The 18191-nt window shown below is 46.2% G+C and overlaps 1 protein-coding gene across 1 annotated transcript in view; it reads right to left on the reverse strand.

The window, feature by feature from the left end:
* Positions 1-18191, reverse strand: part of LOC126439847 (uncharacterized) — a 604845-nt gene that overhangs the window by 306474 nt on the left and 280180 nt on the right. Inside the window, 5 exon segments of the mRNA XM_050090598.1 lie at positions 1058-8605; positions 9262-10038; positions 11358-11495; positions 13685-13939; positions 16059-16464. Coding sequence (XP_049946555.1) covers positions 1058-8605; positions 9262-10038; positions 11358-11495; positions 13685-13939; positions 16059-16464 — 9124 coding nt within the window.

The raw sequence follows: 18191 nt of genomic DNA on the forward strand, positions 1-18191 counted from the left end.
AATTCTTGACTATCATTCTGAAGAAATATGCTACTAATCATATTTACTAAACATAAACAAATTTTATGTATAAAAAAGAATCTGTATACATAATAGCTGAATAGCAAGCATATTTAAGAAGCTTATTTACAGAAGCAAATCTGTAAGCCAAAAGCCAAAAGCACTTAGGAGTTTGTTCATGCAAAAGTTATGCACCACACCACAACATCAAAGCCATTGTTCCAAGTTACCTGATGTTATTACATGGAATACATCAATATTTTCTCCAAACAGCTTGCTGATGTAACAAAAATATGTGCAACATTTATTACATTAAAAAAATGCATGGGTTTAAAATAACTACAAAGCAAAACATAAATATACTGATACTGCACTCCCACCCTAAATGTATGTTTTCCCCCAATCATTGCAGGAACTGGAATCAAAGTAGAATTGAAAAACGTTATATATGTTTAGGTCAGCAAATATCATTTTGTGTGAGGAACTGGAATAGGCACACATTTCAAAAGTATGTGTCTGATGCAATGTGCTGCATATAAAGAACCCAAAGTACAATGAAGGATGATAACTGCATGCCACTGAACTTGAAGATATATGAAGCAAGTATTGGAAATCAAATAACCATAAACCATAGAAAGGACACAGTCTAACAGAATGTGGAAGGAATCATATAACACTGCCAGTAGTGTACCATCATGCAATGAGGAATGTTGCAGGGCCAGATACATCCAAGGAAGAAAAAATAACTGGAATCCAAAGCTGCAGTTGAAGAAATAGGGATTTTTGTACTTCAGTCCACATAATTATTCCAGTGAGACATAGTGAAGGAAGTGGTATGGTGCCCACATATTTATGAGATAAGGGCTCCTGTCTCAAATAAGCATTCTCCATGACAATAAAATATAGTTACGACAGCAGACAAGAAGACTGCAGGAAGCACTTCAGAATTGCATTTATAGATTGATTGTTGCACAGAGTATTAGGAGATTGAATGAGATGGAGCTCTCCTAAGGTAAAGGAAGTGTTTCAGAGGGATGTTGTGCAGTGTTGTGTTTACCTGGCAGTGTTCTACATTCAACAGTGGCTGTGGTCTGGTTCTCATGTGATGGACAAAGGCACACTGGATAATGGTTTCTGACAACACAGGCTGCGCCATTTCTACAAGGACTATTGATGGAACAGGGGTTCTTACAACTTGCATTGATGCATGACATGTTACCTGGACAGTCAGTATTAGAGAAGCACAATGGAGATTCTGTCTGAGGTGGGATGCTCTCTGTGTGTTTGAGAGTGATTCCCATTGTGTAGTCCAGTGTGTGGGTGTTTCCTGTTATGAGCTGTGTTGGCTGAGGTTCAGTAGTTTCTGAATACTCAAAAATGGTTCTGTTCAGTTGTTTAGTGTGTTCCAGTGTTGTAGTAGTTTGCATCATAACAGCTTGAGTTCTTAAGTTAGTTTTTGGACTGTATTCTGCCAGTGTCTGCTTTGTCGTTGAGTCTGTTACTAACGTCTGACGAGGCTGTGAAGTATGCTTGGCAATCTCAGTATGTTGCTGCGTAATTATTTCTGTGACATTTTTAAGAGTTTGTGCATTGACTTTATTAGAGTATTGTCCATCCTGCGATCCTCCGGCCTGAATGATAGGTACTGAAGTCACTTGTTCTGTATCTCCAGTGATACCTGCTGTTTGTGACTCTTCAATATTTTTTGTAGTAAGAATGTTGTAAGAAGTTTGCTGCTGGTGGTTCTTTGCATCATGTCCTTCACTTGTAACAATAATTTCGTTTGTCTCTGTGGTACTGTAGTCCATTCCTTCTGTATCATACTCATGTAATGATGATAATGTTGTCTTTACCTCATTTGTCATTACTGTTCTCTCTGTTCCTTTTGGTTGTGAGAACTGTTTATCTGAAATTTCAGCAGTAATTCTTTCATATTCAAGAGTAGGTTCTGTTTTGTAATGTATTAACAATTCTCCATAGCTAGTGGTATGTGTTCTTGAAATTTGCCCTTCATCACTGGACACAGCCCATTCATTTGATCTATCTGTTGGCAGAAATACTGTTTGTTGTACATTTGTCACTGTTGTAGAATCTGTTGTATTTCCTTTTGACATTCCAACATCACTGGAATTTTCTGACTGCTGTCTGGTTACAGACCATAGTTTTGTTTCGTGACTTTCAGAAGTCTTATCAGTCATAAGCTCCATTACTGATACATTGTTTTCTTCTGTGTTTCCATTTGGGGTGCTCACTGTTTGCTCGTTTAATATTGTACTCGCAGGTTTAAAGATTTGGGAAGTGTCTCTTGTAGAACCAGGGGAATATTCCTCAGTATCAGGCTGTGTGTACTGTAATCCTGACATTTCAGTATTTGTGGTGGCGGAAGGAGACAGCTTAAGCACTATTTTGTAATCTGTCACGTCTGTAGGTAACGTGCTTTCAGCTGTATTGCCTGTCACTTGTTGATCTGAGCTAATGTAGACATTCTCAGTGTGCTGGAAATGCCCATCACTTTCTGTTGTTCTCCTTGGGGTATTGATTTCTTGTGTGGTTGGGATCATGTTTGACAGTTCTTGTTGCCTTATGGTTGAAGCATCTTGGATGCTGTCTGTAACTGTCATGTGGTCATAACCAGTGCGAGTAAGCGGTTCGTTTCTCTGATTAGCGACTGTACTCTGTGAAGGAAGTGTTTCCCCTATAGCAGGTCCGAATGTTTTTTCTGCGGAGGTCTGACTCGTAAACATGTTTTGTTCTGTTGACTGTTGATTTTCGTTTGTATGATATTTCGTTACAACCTTTAGATGTTGCTCTATGTGGGGAGTACTAGTGGGAAGAATATTGGTAGAACGAGGTACAAAAGATGAAGGTTCCATGGTTACTGTAGGTATTTTGATCATAAACCCTGTTGTTTGTTCGTAACCGAACGGTTCATTATTTGATGATTTGGACTCATACTGATTTGTTACTGAGGGCTGCATTTCAGACTTTAGAGTCACTTCGTTATTTGTATCGGTTGATCCCTCGCCATCAAAGTGAATGCTGATAGTCGACGTAATCCTCTGCCCTGTGGTGGTGTAATAATTGTTCTTTCCATCTTCTTCAGCAATGGGTGTAGTTACTGGGCCATGATCATATTTTGTGGTAATCGTGCCAGTGTCTTCTGTTCCCACAGACGAACCGTGTACAAAATTTTTGGTTGTCCCTAGGAAACCAGGATACGTGTATGCCTTCCCTGGCTGTATCGTTTCGCCTTCTGCCCTTTCTGTAATGATTTCTGTAGTATCTGGTGACTTTGATGTTAAGCAGTTAACATTTCCCAGAGAGTTGGAGCAAATTATTTTTACAGTAGAGGGAAATTCATGTTGAGTGGAATCCTTTGTTGGTACTTCGATAATGTCTCCCCAATTAGAGAGTTCTTGGTTGAGTTGTGACGTGCTAATGGAAACAAGCGATTGTGTATGATCGTTTGTAAATATTTCCGGCGCAGTGGAAATCTCCTTGGGTTCCGTTCGTACTATAGCTTCTCTTACAGTTCCGAGAGTCTGATCTGTTGTCTCTGCTGTGAAATTGGAAGACTCCTCTGCTTGGTTTGTAGTTGTTGCAGTCTGTATAGTTTTTTCCTCCTTTGCTCGTTCAAAATCTGTGGGTAGATCGTTTCTTTCCGTTGTACGTGGCAACAAGTTTTCTGTGGCTTGGAAGTTGTTTGTGTTTGTTGCAATATCTTTGTCACGCGGAGATGTAGGAAATGGAGCTAGATTTGCTTCTGACGTTACTCGTGGCAATTGGCCTGTAGCCGCTTCATCCAACGGTTCAAAGCTTTCGCTCGATTTTGTTGTATGTTGAAGATCTGTCGTATTTTCATCATGCGTACTGGAACCTCTGCTTTCAGACTCTGTTACACCAACGCTTTCGCGGAATGGGCTGTCAGTATTTAGTTTTACCTTTGCTGTGATGTGATGCGTTTGATGCGTTTTGGAAGAGTCATCCGGATATTGTGGTGCAGGATTTGTGTAAGAAGACTTCATCCTATCTGCAACAGTATTTACATCAATCCAGTATTCTGTGGATTGGGGGACTGAATCAGGAAGCACTGGTTTCTGTTTAACATGAGAATCTGATGTTATTTCATATTGTTTTTGCGGGGTCGATGATGGCTGAAACGGTACAAAAACTTGCGTTGAAATTTTCTCCGTGTTTCCTGCCAACGAAACAACATCCGTGTACCGAGTTGTATCAGTAAATACCGTTTTCTCCGTAAGATGCGAATCTGCTGTAATTTCATATTGTTTTTGTGGGTTCGTCGATGGCTGAAACGGTACGAAAATTTGTGTTGAAAATTTCTCTGTGGTCTCTGCCAACGAAATGGCAGCATCAGTGTTCTGGGAAATTTTAATTGTCGTTGGCAAGGAGATGCTTGGAGTTTTGTGTGTTGCAGTAGCTTTTAATGTGTCACGTTCCGGAGGAAATTTGACTTTCGGAACCTGTGATACATTATCGTAAATTTCAGTTGTACTTGGAAGTGGAGGAAAGGACGTGTGTACGTTTTTGGTGTTACTGGACGACGAATCGAATGGTATAGTTGTTTTTATGTTTGGCTGCGTATTTTTTATGTCGTCTTCTATAAAGACGTGAGATTGGTTTCCGCTTCCAGATTGTCTGTCATCACCTGTTGTAGGATTTCCATCGCTAAATGTTCCATTGTCTTCCGACGTCTCACGAGGTAACTCTTCATTTGTGTAATCGCCGGAGGTACCTGATGACGTATGAATAAATTCCGTAGGTTGAGAGAAATCTAGTGTTACTGATTCAAAGGTAGTTTCTTCTTGGACTACCCATTTGTTTGCATCCGATGAGTGCTTCATTGCAGGTGTAAAGCCGTTTGTGTAATCACTGATGTCGGAAACAAACTCTGTAGAAGTCCTTTCCTCTAAATCATTGCGCCAAGTTTCCGCTTTCGTGGGAGTAGTTTTTATGTTTTGATCCTGCTGAGTCGAAATCACACTGGTTACATCTGCATCTGAAATTTTATTTGTCGTTGATTCAGGTATCGTTGTTTTGGTATCGTAGGGTAATGCGACGTATTCTGTTGTAGTTGCAGATGCCGTGTCTGTTATTACTGAGACCTGTGAGTATGGATTTTCATGTGTTTCTTTTGTAATTCCATCATAAGTAATAGTTACTTTTGGTACAGACACTCTTGTGTAGTTTTCAGTACGTTTAATATTTTGCGTAGAACTCTTCTCTTCTAAGTGATTCTCTGTTATCATTGCATCTACTGTTCTCTCATTGGAAGCTGGTGTGTTTATTGTCGATGTTATAATCTCGGGAGATTGGTCTGATATTCGTTCGGTACTTTCTTCGACAATAACACCTATGGTAGTAGAGTGCTTGACCTGCGGAAGTTGATCCTTAGGTTTGTTATTGACTTCTGGTAACCTGATCTCCTTTGTAGCTGAAGAAGTTGTTACAGACTTCTCATCTATTTGCGGTGGCCCATAAGTTTTCTTGTCTTGTGAAACAGATGTATGTTCCTGCGATGTTGAAGTGAAGTTCTCTGTTGTAACAAGAGTGTAGGATGTCAACGTTTCGGAAGTAGTACTTGTATCTACTTCCGTTATTTCTTCATCAGTTTCTGGTGACGCAGTGTAAACTGTCTGAGCATAAACTGGTACAATTTTCGTCGTTACCTGTGTTCTATCGTGATCATTAGTTTCAAAAATAAGCTCGCTGCTACTGTTGGTAAGTTCCGTACTTATTTCTTCAGCTTTACTGGTTTCTGTAATGAATTCTGTGTTGCGTTTCTCATCGACAGTCGTGATTTCTTCGTCCTGTTCTGCTGTTTCCTGACCATGATGTCTATGTCCTTGAGGAAAATTTGGATTCTGTGCCCATCTTTCTGTCGGGAAGGTGGGGTTTTCGCCAATTCTTGTAGACATTACACTGCTTTCGGTCGTCCCTTGCTGGAAATGCGTAGCCTCTCCTATTGGAGGACTTTCTTTTGGGGTAGTACTACTAACTATGTCATGCTTTATGACCGTCGGCATTGAGGTGTGTATCTTTTTTTCGTTATTGCCAAACATTTTTTCTGTCTGCATGTCTGTGTCCTTGTATGTTGTATCCAGTATGTCGTCTGTGTCTGTTATTCTGTATGTTTTCTGAGGTACTAGGCCATTCTTGTGTTCTTTTTGCAACAAATTGTCCTGTTGTAAAGCTGTTCCTTCACTAACTTGAGTAAACGTGTATACTCGTTCAGTATTAGTTGAATTATCAGCTGCATTTTCCGTCGATAGGATATCGTCAGTACTGGTGATGCCGCCCTTTGGAGATACAGTATGTTGCGCAGGAAATAATTCCTCATTTTCATTTTTTTGCTTTGTGATATTTTCAGTTGAACCAAAATTCGTTTGTGGCACTGTGCCTTGAGTTTCAGTGAAGCCATCGGTAGCCATTTGCATAGTGTTCTCTTTTGCTGTCGGGTTTGTGCTTTCAGCACTATCAGTAATGTGAAGAGGAGTCACGGTGTACACTTGTTCACGTGGTGTATAGTTCACAGGGGTCACTGTAACGACTGGTCCTCTGTCACGTCCGTGCACTGGCGTTACGGTTATCACACGGCCTTCGGTGGCACTTTCCGCCGTTATTGTCGTATCTTTCACTCCATTGCTATCTGTTTCGTAAGCAGGACCGTATTCTGTCGCTTCTGTGTTGAGGTGTACTTGGATGCTTTGGGTTGTATGGAAGTCATACTCAGGGTTTTCCACGGTCGGAACGGTACTTCCATACTGTGGTGATTTCGTGTTTTCTGTAGCAGTGGATGAATAATTATCGACTAAAATGCTGTACGGCTTTTCTTTGACCGGGGTATTTGTTTCAACCGTCTCGGTGAACTCTGGTGTTACCGTTATTGTTTCTAATACTGTATAAGTTTCCGAAGTGGCAGCACTACTTGTCCACGGTGGCACCGAAGATGTGGTGTCTTTTCCTATATTATGGTCTGTAGAAATTTTATTGAGAACCACCTTGCTTGATGGAAAGCGTGCTGTGGAACTCTTTTGAGTCCCTTCTGCACCACCTACAGTAGCGTGTGCACTACTGACCGATAATGGTGAACCTGTAGCCCTCTCCGAGGTGAAATGTTCGACCTCTGTCGTAGCCAGTGAAATAGCATGGGTCGTAATCCCAGTTTTCGTTTTTGCTTCAGGAACATACGACTGGTCGTTTTTTGTGACTAACTGATGATAGTTTGCAGATGTCGTTTCACGTACTCGCTGATCAGTGACGCTTTCTGCTGACGATCCTTGATAATTTACGGGAAGCGTGACATCTTGTCTGCTTGTGATTCCTTTGTAATCACTATAATATTTTTCTGTGGAAGTTTCTGGTTTTGTCAAGCGTGGTGTAGATGTTTGTCCTTTACTGTCGTGAGAAACAACCGTCACAGGAATATCGTATGGAGTTAATGTCGTTTCGATCTGTTCCCCAGATGGCCCGTAATAACTGTAATGCGATCCAGTGGTTTGATATTCCTTTTTTTCAGAGTGTAGCTTGGTAGAGCTAGGTAATGTGGTATGAGGTGCTTCATTTGATGTCATCATGCTTTCAGTATTTGTTTCTTCTGTCAGGGTGCTGAACAATGTATTGGCTGGTGTGTCAGAATTTCCTTGTTCGCTTGCCTCGCGTATATCAGACGTCACTGTACTCTGATAAACAATCTCCGTTACTGCCGTGTATGATTCTCGTGTTGTTTCTTCTGCTTGTGGCAGTCTGCGAGAGGAGTACGTGAAAGAAGTAACAAATTCCTGACTGTCAGTCTTGTATATGCCACCAGACAGGATATCTTTTGTGATTGGAGTAATCTGAGTAGTAGTGGCTTTGTCACCCACTTTTGGGGCTGATTCTGTTGTGTCGGGAGCCGAAGTCAGCTCGTCGCTAGAGAATAACTTGACAGGTTCATTAAAGGGCGTGACCTCCAAATCAAAAGAAAAGTCCAGCGTCGTTTCTGATTCGTTTGTTACGTCGGTCGACGGCTCAGTTGTAACCGTCGTGTGCCCCTGCAATGTTTCCTGCGAGTCAGAGGACGTAGCTGCTTCTGTCATTCGAGCCTCGTTTGTCGAAGTTTCATAAGGTATCTCATTTTCTGTTGCAGGATGTCTTGCACTGACTTGAGGAACCGACGAATACGTAGTTGTTTCGGCATTCGTTGTAGTATCGGTAAGAATATCTACTGTCCTTGGGGCCTCTAATGTGGTGTGTAGGTTAACTGTTTGTATTGTGGGATTGTCTGTTGCCAGTTTATATGTTACAGTTGTCCCCGAAGTTGTATCTGTAGGTAGAGAAGAACCGTGAATGGATACTGTAGGAGCAGCCTGAGATGTCGAGAGAGCCGGAGGGCTATCGGTGGGCGTGCAGCGAACGGCCGCATCCCCCCGGTAGCCCACGGGGCAGAAACACAGTGGCCGGTGGGCCTCCACCCTACACCGAGCGCTCAGACCACACTTGTTGGTGCAAGGATCTACGCATTCTCCTCTAATGCACGCCAGCGCACCTGTGCACTCGTCATCCAACGTGCACTGAACCGGTGCCCTCGTGCTTGTGCTGACACCTGCTGTGAATAACCAACATAATATACATATATACACACACTTACATATATTTACAAACTCAATATTTACAGAATGTTAATTTAGGGAAGTTGTTAGGAAGAACTGAGAGAAACTGAGTGTTACTGTTACTACGTCGATACTGTGTTATAATCGGATGCAATGTAGATAAAAAAGTATATACACAATGTATCTACAGATAATTACTGAGTGATACATATTTACAGACTGATCAAGTGAGCGACAAGGATTTTAAGAGAAAAGAAAAAAAATCTCTAGTCGAACAGGGAAGAGGAAGAGGATATGTCTACCTCAAAGGTCTGTGTCTTTTTATTGCCTGCATCTTGTCTCGCGGTCTTTTGAACGGAAAACACCTGTTAATAGATTTACCGGTAAATTTGTCAGAATGACGATGTTGAGAATAGCTTTTATCTTTGTAAATCTGTGAGATTTGTGAATCGACTTTTTTAATTTGCATTTTATGCGCTTATCTTTTCTTTATTTATTCTAGTTAGTGCCGCGCCGGGTCAGTCATCCGTAACCAATATTTGTTTTTAGAACATTAGTCTATTCTAAATCCCCGTGCGTCGTCGCGGCCCCACCCTTTTACGCGACCGTCGTGAGTCAGCAGTCGTGTGTGTCGCGCCGTCCGTCCGTTTACCTTTGAGGCATCCGTATTTCGCGTCAGGGACAAATCCTGCGGGACAGAACTTGCAGACGGGCGTGTGGTCCTCGACTCGGCAAGGCGCGCCGGGCGCGCAGCCCGCGCCCTCGCACGGGTCCACGCAGCGGAAGTTGCGGCAGGCGAGGTGCGCCGGGCACCCGGCGTCGCGCAAGCAGATGGAGAGCGCGGGGTTGCAGCGGCGCACGCAGATGCAGACGGGCCGGTGGTCGAGCACGTCGCACGCCTGGTCGGGCTCGCGGCAGGGCGGCGGCAGCGCCGAGCAGGGGTCGACGCAGCGGCCGGCGGCGCAGGCGCGGTTGGAGGCGCAGTCGGCGTCGGAGGCGCAGGCGGGCGGCCCCGAGGCGCACGCGAGCTCGCCCGCGTCGCTCAGCACGAAGCCGGCGGCGCAGACGCAGACGGGCCGGTGCGCGCGCACCTCGCAGCGCTTGCCCGGCTCGCAGGGGCGCACGCAGGGGTCGGCGCAGCGGCCGCGGACGCAGGCCGCCGCCGGCCCGCAGTCCGCGTCCGCCGCGCACGGGCCCCCGCCCGGCCGCGGCTGCTGCTCGAGCCCGCAGCGCGGGTCCGGGTCGCGCACGCACTGCACGTGCGGCGACCCCACGTGGCACTGCGGGCACGAGCAGCGCGCGCGGTGCATCAGGGGCCGGCAGAGCGCGCCGCGGCCGCACGCGCCCCGCAACGAGCACGGGTCGGCACACTCGCCGCTCACACAAGCCTTCTCACTTGGACAGTCTACGTCACTCGCACAGGTGTTCTCTGTTGGTGAGTTTTCGTGTCGAGTCGGGCCGGGGTCGAGAGAGAGAGACAGAAACAAACACAGCGTGTGGTGAGTGGGGAGAAAGAGAGAACAGTCGTCGTAAGAACTGTGAAAGGAAACGAAATTCTCACGTGCACAGATGGGCCGGGAAAACACACAGGCTCTGAAGGAGGTCAGCCCACATCTCCACGGAAAAGAAAATTTAGACACACAAAACTACATAGGCTTTTCACAAGCAGGAAAAACTATTTACAAAAACACAGACATCCGGGTGAGTGCTATGACGGAAAGATGATTTCTACTGTACATGTAGTGTGAGAATGCTCCTTTCACAGTTCCCAATCTGACTTATCGGTTATATTTTAACACAGCGGCGGCGATCGCGGTGTATTGGCTTTACTGTGTCAGGGAACATAATTTCTGAAGTAAGTGAAACAAAGGCTGTGAACGCGTCGACGCACAATGAAGAAAGAACGGCGTCCTAAACACGCATTTAGCAGTGGTATTTCAAGATTCTGTTTTTCTGTTAAGTGCTGTGGAAATCTTCCGAAAATGCAGGGGGACACAGTACAGATTAAATGGAGTACGTTTAGAGAGGGGTGTGAGGTAATTCCCATGTCACTCGGTTTTGTGTATTGTGCTTTACAGCAGACCATGTGACAAGACAGATTGGAATACTGTGGCAACATTCTGCACGTGAGCCTACTAATGTGCTACGAGGTTATACGAAGAGACAGTGAGTATTTACAACCTGAAACATGAAACATGATGACAAAAGGCGTAATGCTGCAGACTGTTATACAGTGAGTGCCATAATAACAATTTGCTGTCAGTATTAGTGTTATTGTAATACCCATTTCCTAATCAGCAAAATGTATTCACATGTTATACCCCGTGCACAGTAAAATACCAGCGGGTTAATGGGACGTGCTTACCGTAATTCAGCAGCAAACGGCAACGAAAACGTAGAAGCATGCTTTCTTCAAAACAACCTCATTTGTGCATGCCCAGATCTGTGGTTAACTCGACGGCTTACGGTACAGGGTATCGTCGTCGAATCCTGTACGCTCATCTGTACAGCAGTTACGCTGTTAATTCTCCTTGCAGACTAATGGCGGAAACCCGTAGGTATTTACAAGATATTTGCTAGAGCTTAGGCTAGAATATTATTAACGCAGCGTTTGGCAGCTGCCGCGGACGAGCTCCGGTTCTGGTGGCGGTCCACAGTATTGTTACGAGAGGGTGGCGAACGGGAGCTGTCCGCGGCGACAGAGCGTCAGGCAGCGTAGCAGATCACCAGCAGAAGGAGAGCACCTACCTTTGCGGCAGCCGACCTCGGGGCGACCCGTCGTCCCGGGCGGGCAGCGGCAGACGAAGGCGGTGCCGTCGCGGATGCACTCCGCGCCGGAGCCGCAGCCGCGCGTGCGGCAGTCCACGCCGGAGCGGTCCGACACGCCTGCGGAACGCACCCATCCACCCTTACTACCACCTCTCCCACACACTGAATCGTTCTTTAGGCTCGACGCGAACGCCTGCTGCGATAATTCTAGACTGACGCGAGGTTATGAGTTACGACAATAATTTATTCCACACTCGACATCTGGACTAAACCCTCGGCTACCGAAACAGCGCCAAATATGTTCAAACCTCGTGCAAACATTATAAAATAATAAAGTCCGTGTCCGCCTGTAACAGTTTAAATGAAACTTTCCGCTAACACTGGATTACGTCAAAAATGTTTTCCACCAAATGGGGCCAGTCCGCCAGTAATTCGACACATAAATTTTCATCACTCACTGCCGGTCACCCAACACCCGCATCCTGCCATCAGTTACCTGTACAGCACCTTCATCTCTCCCCGGAAGTGCCACCCTTTCCAACCGCAAACTACATTCAACACATTTACCAGGAACAGTTGGTGAAGTTGTCATGTTTTACGCCATGGAGCAGAATCCTAGTTCCCTAGCTCATACTTCCAAGTCAGAGCTCACTAGAGCCACACGAGCCTCTTCTGGATTGTAAACAAAAAGAATTGTGGAAACTACTCGCTGGGCTTGTACTGAAGCAGTCACGATGATTCATATATCGGCTGGGAAGGAAGGAAGCTTCCTTAAGCACGAGCTCGACTGGAAGTGGGTGGGAGAGGACGTCGGCCGTGGCCTGGACTCACGCGCAGCGACACTGTCCTCCTGATGCGATTTACGGAAAACATAAATCAGAAGAGGGTCACTTCGTACCCAATGGGCCCCTAGGAGACAGACATTGGTGATAGCCACAGACTAGGCAACTAATACTTCAAAGTCTGGGAAGCAAGGCAGTCTAGAATGTACAATGGGAAACAGCTGCCATGTAAAGACTATAATGGGACCACAGGTGTATGCCTTTTTCTTGATACTAAAGAGTCAAGCAAAATGTTGGTCTGTGTAAGAATCGTTATTTGAAAAGTGTTTGTGTAAAATGGTCAAATAACAGAAAGGTTAACGGTTAAAACTGTAAGCAGTGACTCGCTTTGCCCCGCTACTGCACGTAGAGGGTAATCTTTTACTGGCTGCCAGCGCAAGATGTTATTTTTAACAATTCATAAATATGTAATATGGAAAAGGTGATGGAGTAGAGCTACAGACACTATATGGAGCCTCTACGAGCATATTTTACCGTGCATTGGACTTAACAGTTGCAACTAATTACAGTAAAGTAACTGATTAGATGGAATGAAAAGCGAAGGATATTTCGTTATTTTTTCCTTCTCAGAAAATCTGATGGCAGTGTGTGGTGCCTCTGCAAGAGACAAACGAAATCGTAATTCACACATAACGTGCCCTTAGTAGCTATGACATGACAGATACGGGCGCAGAAACAGGCAGATCTGTCACAACTCCTCCTTTCAATATCTGATGATCCCTTAGTAGCTTCTTTACTGCTCTTATGAAAGGAAATCGCCCTCGGGTTTCTTTTTGAGGGAGTATAGGGTACACAATCCATGCCAATGATAACAGGTGCATACAAGTTATTTTAAATTTCGGTATAGTCTTATCTTCTCCCTGAACGTATGTTTCGCCCTAGCACGAACAGAAAGTGTGGAGAAGTGAATTACCTGTTTTGCGAGCTAGTGAGCTGACATTCTGACAAAAAAATGCTGAAAAATTACTGATGAAAGCTTCAGGTATTTCAACTTTTTGCTTGCATACGAAATACAGACATTTGTAGTAACTTCCCTGTCACACAACAATTGTTCCTTATCGACTCAGACTAGTACGTAGCTCCGAAACTTACAAGCGCAGTCTTAAATGTCTGAATTAAACGACCGGAGAAGCGATTACTTAAGAACATTATAAGATAGTGGCATTTGTACTTTTTTAGTATTTGTTACTTGAGAAAATTCGTCCATCAACTGCAATAAAATGTGCACGAGAGGTACCTTTCTAAAATGTGTCGTGACGTGTTTTCTATTTTGAAGTGACTTTTACACCACCTTGTGCAATACCGTTTTGTTGCTAACTTCTATCGCTCCTGGTGACTCGGAGACATCTGATAGATTGAAATCAGTTTCGTGTATGCTCCTGCAGGGTTGTACCGTGGTAGCCGGATGCAGACGAAGCAGACGGTCCGCTAAAGCGACGTCGACAAAGCGAGAGAGGTACTCACATTCACGCTCGGGGTTTCCGACCGGGAAGTTGGCAGGGCAGTAGCACTCGGGCCCCCCAGAGGCGGTGACCCTGCAGAGGGCGTTGGCTCCGCAGCGGTGTCCGGCGCAGGCGTTCTTGAGGCCGTCCTCGCAGAGGCAGCCGCGGTACGGGTCGCCGGTGCAGCCGGGCGGGCACGAGCACTCGTAGCCGCCCGCCACGTCGCGGCAGCGCGCGTTCTCGCCGCACGGGTTGCGCACGCAGTCGCCGCCGCCTCCTGCAACCACAGCGCCGCCGCCGCTCTGTACACAGCCCCTGCTGCACTAACGACATCCGGTTCTCTCCTGTCCACTCTTACGGGTACAGAACCTGAAGGGGTAAACTACAGACAAACGGCACCGTCGTTTATTGGCACAAGAAACTGATTTCCCTCATTTTGAAAGTGAATTAGTATCAACAGTCAGTGTTACAGTATCATGAGTTGCATCTTTTGGACGATGCGGGGCTTTCTTTCGTAAAGTTTAACATTTTTACTATAGCATACAGTCTTTAATGCCGGTTGTAATATGAATTTTAAAGCTTGGATAAATGCATTAAACACACTGTGCTGTCTTCACTACCGGTTCCGATGATGGAAAAACGAGAACAAAGTGAAAATTGTGAATCTCAAAATACACTACCGGCCATTAAAATTGCTACACCACGAATATGACGTGCTACAGACGCGAAATTTAACCGACAGGAAGAAGATACTGTGATATGCAAATGATCAGGTTTTCAGAGCTTTCACACAAGGTTGGCGCCGGTGATGACACCTACAACGTGATGACATGAGGAAAGTCTCCAACCGATTTCTCATACACAAACAGCAGTTGACCGCCGCTGCCTGGTGAAACGTTGTCGTGATGCCTCGTGTAAGGAGGAGAAATGCGTACCATCACGTTTTCGACTTTGATAAAGGTCAGATTGTAGCCTATCGCGATTGTGGTTTATCGTATCGCGACATTGCTGCTCGCGTTGGTCGAGATCCAATGAGTGTTAGCAGAATATGGAATCGGTGGGTTCAGGAGGGTAATACGGAACGCAGTGCTGCATCCCAACGGCCTCGTATCACTAGCAGTCGAGATGACGGGCATCTTATCCGCATGGCTGTAACGGATCGTGCAGCCACGTCTAGATCCCTGAGGCAACAAATGGGGACGTTTGGAAGACAACAACGATCTGCACGAACAGTTCGACGACGTTTGCAGCAGCATGGACTATCAGCGCGGAGACCACGGCTGCGGTTACCCTTGACGCTGCATCACAGACAGCAGCACCTGCGACGGTGTACTCAACGACGAACGTGAGTGCACGAATGACAAAACTTCATTTTTTCGGATGAATCCATGATCTGTTTACAGCATCATGATGGTCGCATCCGTGTTTGGCGACATCGCGGTGACCGCACATTGGAAGCGCGTATTCGTCATCGCCATACTGGCGTATCACCCGGTGTGATGGTATGGGGTGCCATTGGTTACACGTCTCGGTCACCTCTTGTTCGCATTGACGGTACTTTGAACAGTGGACGTTACATTTCAGATGTGTTACGACCCGTGGCTCTACCCTTCATTCGATCCCTGCAAAACCCTCCATTTCAGCAGGATAATGCACGACCGCATGTTGCAGGTCGTGTACGGGCCTTTCTGGATACAGAAAATGTTCGACTGCTGCCCTGGGCAGCACATTCTCCAGATCTCTCAGCAATTGAAAACGTCTGGTGACTGGTGGCCGAGCAACTGGCTCGTCACAATACGCCAGTCACTACTCTTGATGAACTGTGGTATCGTGTTGAAGCTGCATGGGCAGCTGTACATGTACACGCCATCTAAGCTCTGTTCGACTCGATGCCCAGGCGTTTCGAGGCTGTTATTACGGCCAGAGGTGGTTGTTCTGGGTACTTATTTCTCAGGATCTATGCACCCAAATTGCGTGAAAATGTAATCACATGTCAGTTCTAGTATAATGTATTTGTCCAATGAATACCCGTTTATGATCTGCATTTCTTCTTGGTGTAGCAATTTTAATGGCCAGTAGTGTACTTTTGTCCGTGTCTGCGAATGTTCGTGCTGCATATGACTGTTGTAGACGCGCGTGTTTCTCTGACGTGTCTTCAGTGCAGATGCAGTGCTGTCACGGCATATTGTCAGTTGTCATATACGCCGTGTTGATCTTTATTCATCGATTGTGTAGTCTGTTAGTAAGTTCAGCTCACGAATACGTAGATTTCCAGAAATTAAAACTAAAGTTGTTACGCGGTATGTCAGTCACGTGGAGAATGATTGCAATAGGGCCGCGGTAGAGGTCTCGTTGTGTGGTGTTAGTGGACAGATGCGAGTGGAGAAGGGACGTACCTTGCTTGCATTCGAGCTTAGGGTTTCCGTAATATCCGGGTGGGCACGAGCAGACGGCCCTGCGGTCGGCGACGCGGCACTGTGCGTTGGTGCCGCAGGCGTCGGCCTGCAGACACGGGTTGCGGCAGGCGCCGTCGGCGGGCGAGCAGAACTGGTCGGGCGGGCAGTCGGCGTCGGCGGAGCACTGTCCGGCGGGCAGGCAGGCCTTGCTGGGCTCGCCGCGGTGGCCGGGCGGGCAGAGGCAGACGGCGCGGTGGTCGGCGGCGCGGCACTGCGCGCCCGTACCGCACGCCGACGGCCCGCACGGGTCGCGGCACTGGCCGCCCGAGCACGCGCGGTCCTGCGGGCAGTCCGCGTGCGACAGGCAGCCGGGCACGCACGCCCCGCTGTCGCTGCACACCTGGCCCTGCAAAGCGCCACACCCCGCCGTTACCACTGTGGCCTGCGCTGCAGATGCAGCCGAGCGCACATCGAGCTCCAGTAGAGTCGCCCACTGCTCGTTGACAGCTTGGACACAAAGGAAATATCAACGACACACGCCCACACGGTTTGCGACGCATAAACTATTAGGTTCGTGCGTCAGTTCGTAGCGATTTTGTTTCCCATCTTGGTATTCCGATTGATGTCGGTTTATTAATCGATTTAACTTTTTATTTGTATTTCACTGTTGCTATTTGATCTTATAATTAAATTTTCCTCGTGACTTCTAAGTTTCGTCTTTATGTACGATAATGGTGGAAGCAGAATAAATGCTTTAATTTTTCTGCTACGGCCGGAACTTGAACCCGGGTTTCCTTGTTACTAGGCAGGATTCCTGACTATTACACCATCGCAGCACTACGACCAACATTGCTGCACGTACCACTGAAGTCCAATGTTCTCCCCAACACAATGTTCAGCTTATTTTCCCCCTAAATCGTTATAATAATTACTTTTGAATACATTATGGGAGTGACAGTGATCAATATATAGAAACATTATAGAAACAGTCTTGATCACGATTTATTAATTAAGGTGACCGGTTTCGACCACTACTGTGGTCATCTTCAGACCATTGAGTAGGAACCTCTTTCTGCTGGAGAATCACCAGACGCAGCACAAGTAGCACAATCTGCGACGGGCAAGAACGCTGCAGCGTCCTTTCCTTTTTATAGGAACTAACCCAGCAATTACGTTAAACGATTAAGGGAACCTACGGAGAGCCTAAATGGGGTGGCCGGAGAGAGATTGGTACTTTGTGCTGTAAGAACTACAGAGACGTTTTTGAACTTAATATTTATGTTGTGCGTCATGTCACATGTGCGCAAACAGAGATAGAACATACCACTGGTAAAGTTTTAATTATCACTTACAGAAAATTAGTTGCATAATTAATGTCTTTGTGTGTTTGGAGGTACATGCTTGCAGTGTTAGCACACACTGAAATTCCCACGCTCCACTACCGAAGCGCGAAGAGCCAAAACAAAATGCAATATCGTGCGGTAATTCGTTTTCGCCAGGGATGGAAATGTCGCAGTTGTGTCAGGCCAGTCTGGACTGCTAAATAATCATCTGGAGTGACCTGCCGCAGCTGCAACATTTCTGCTGCTATCGAGAATGAATTACGGAACGGTGCCCCACTTCATGTATGGGCGGCGCCATTTCGGTCTGGCCCCTCTAGCGACTTGCCGTTGGGTTGCATTGTATACCAGGAGTGCAGGCACGTACTTGCAAATGGACAAAAAGTTAAATGCGAGGGCTAATCGAAAAGTAATGCTCGATAGGTCGCGACATAGAAACGACAGTGAAAATCAGGCGAAGCTTTGCACAGATGTGTCGGGCAGTGTCCCTAGTACGCCTGTCAATCGCGTCACGACGCTGTTTCCACTTCTCGGCACACAATGAGCACGTAAATATGCCTAGAACAATAGTGTCTCCCGCCTAATGTGGGTTTCCGCTGAGAAGTTTCATGACAATTCTCGGCCGCACACAGTAGGGGCAGCGACGAAGCGAAGCCCCTCCAGCATTTTCGATGCCAAGTGTTTGATCACCCACCATACAGCACGGAGTTGTCTGCCTCTGATATTGATGTTCGCTCACATGAGCCGTTGGCTATGAAGACAACATTTTGGCACAGCCAACGAACTGCAGACC

This window comes from Schistocerca serialis, chromosome 1 (assembly GCF_023864345.2).
Source record: "Schistocerca serialis cubense isolate TAMUIC-IGC-003099 chromosome 1, iqSchSeri2.2, whole genome shotgun sequence".
NCBI classification, from domain to species: domain Eukaryota; kingdom Metazoa; phylum Arthropoda; class Insecta; order Orthoptera; family Acrididae; genus Schistocerca; species Schistocerca serialis.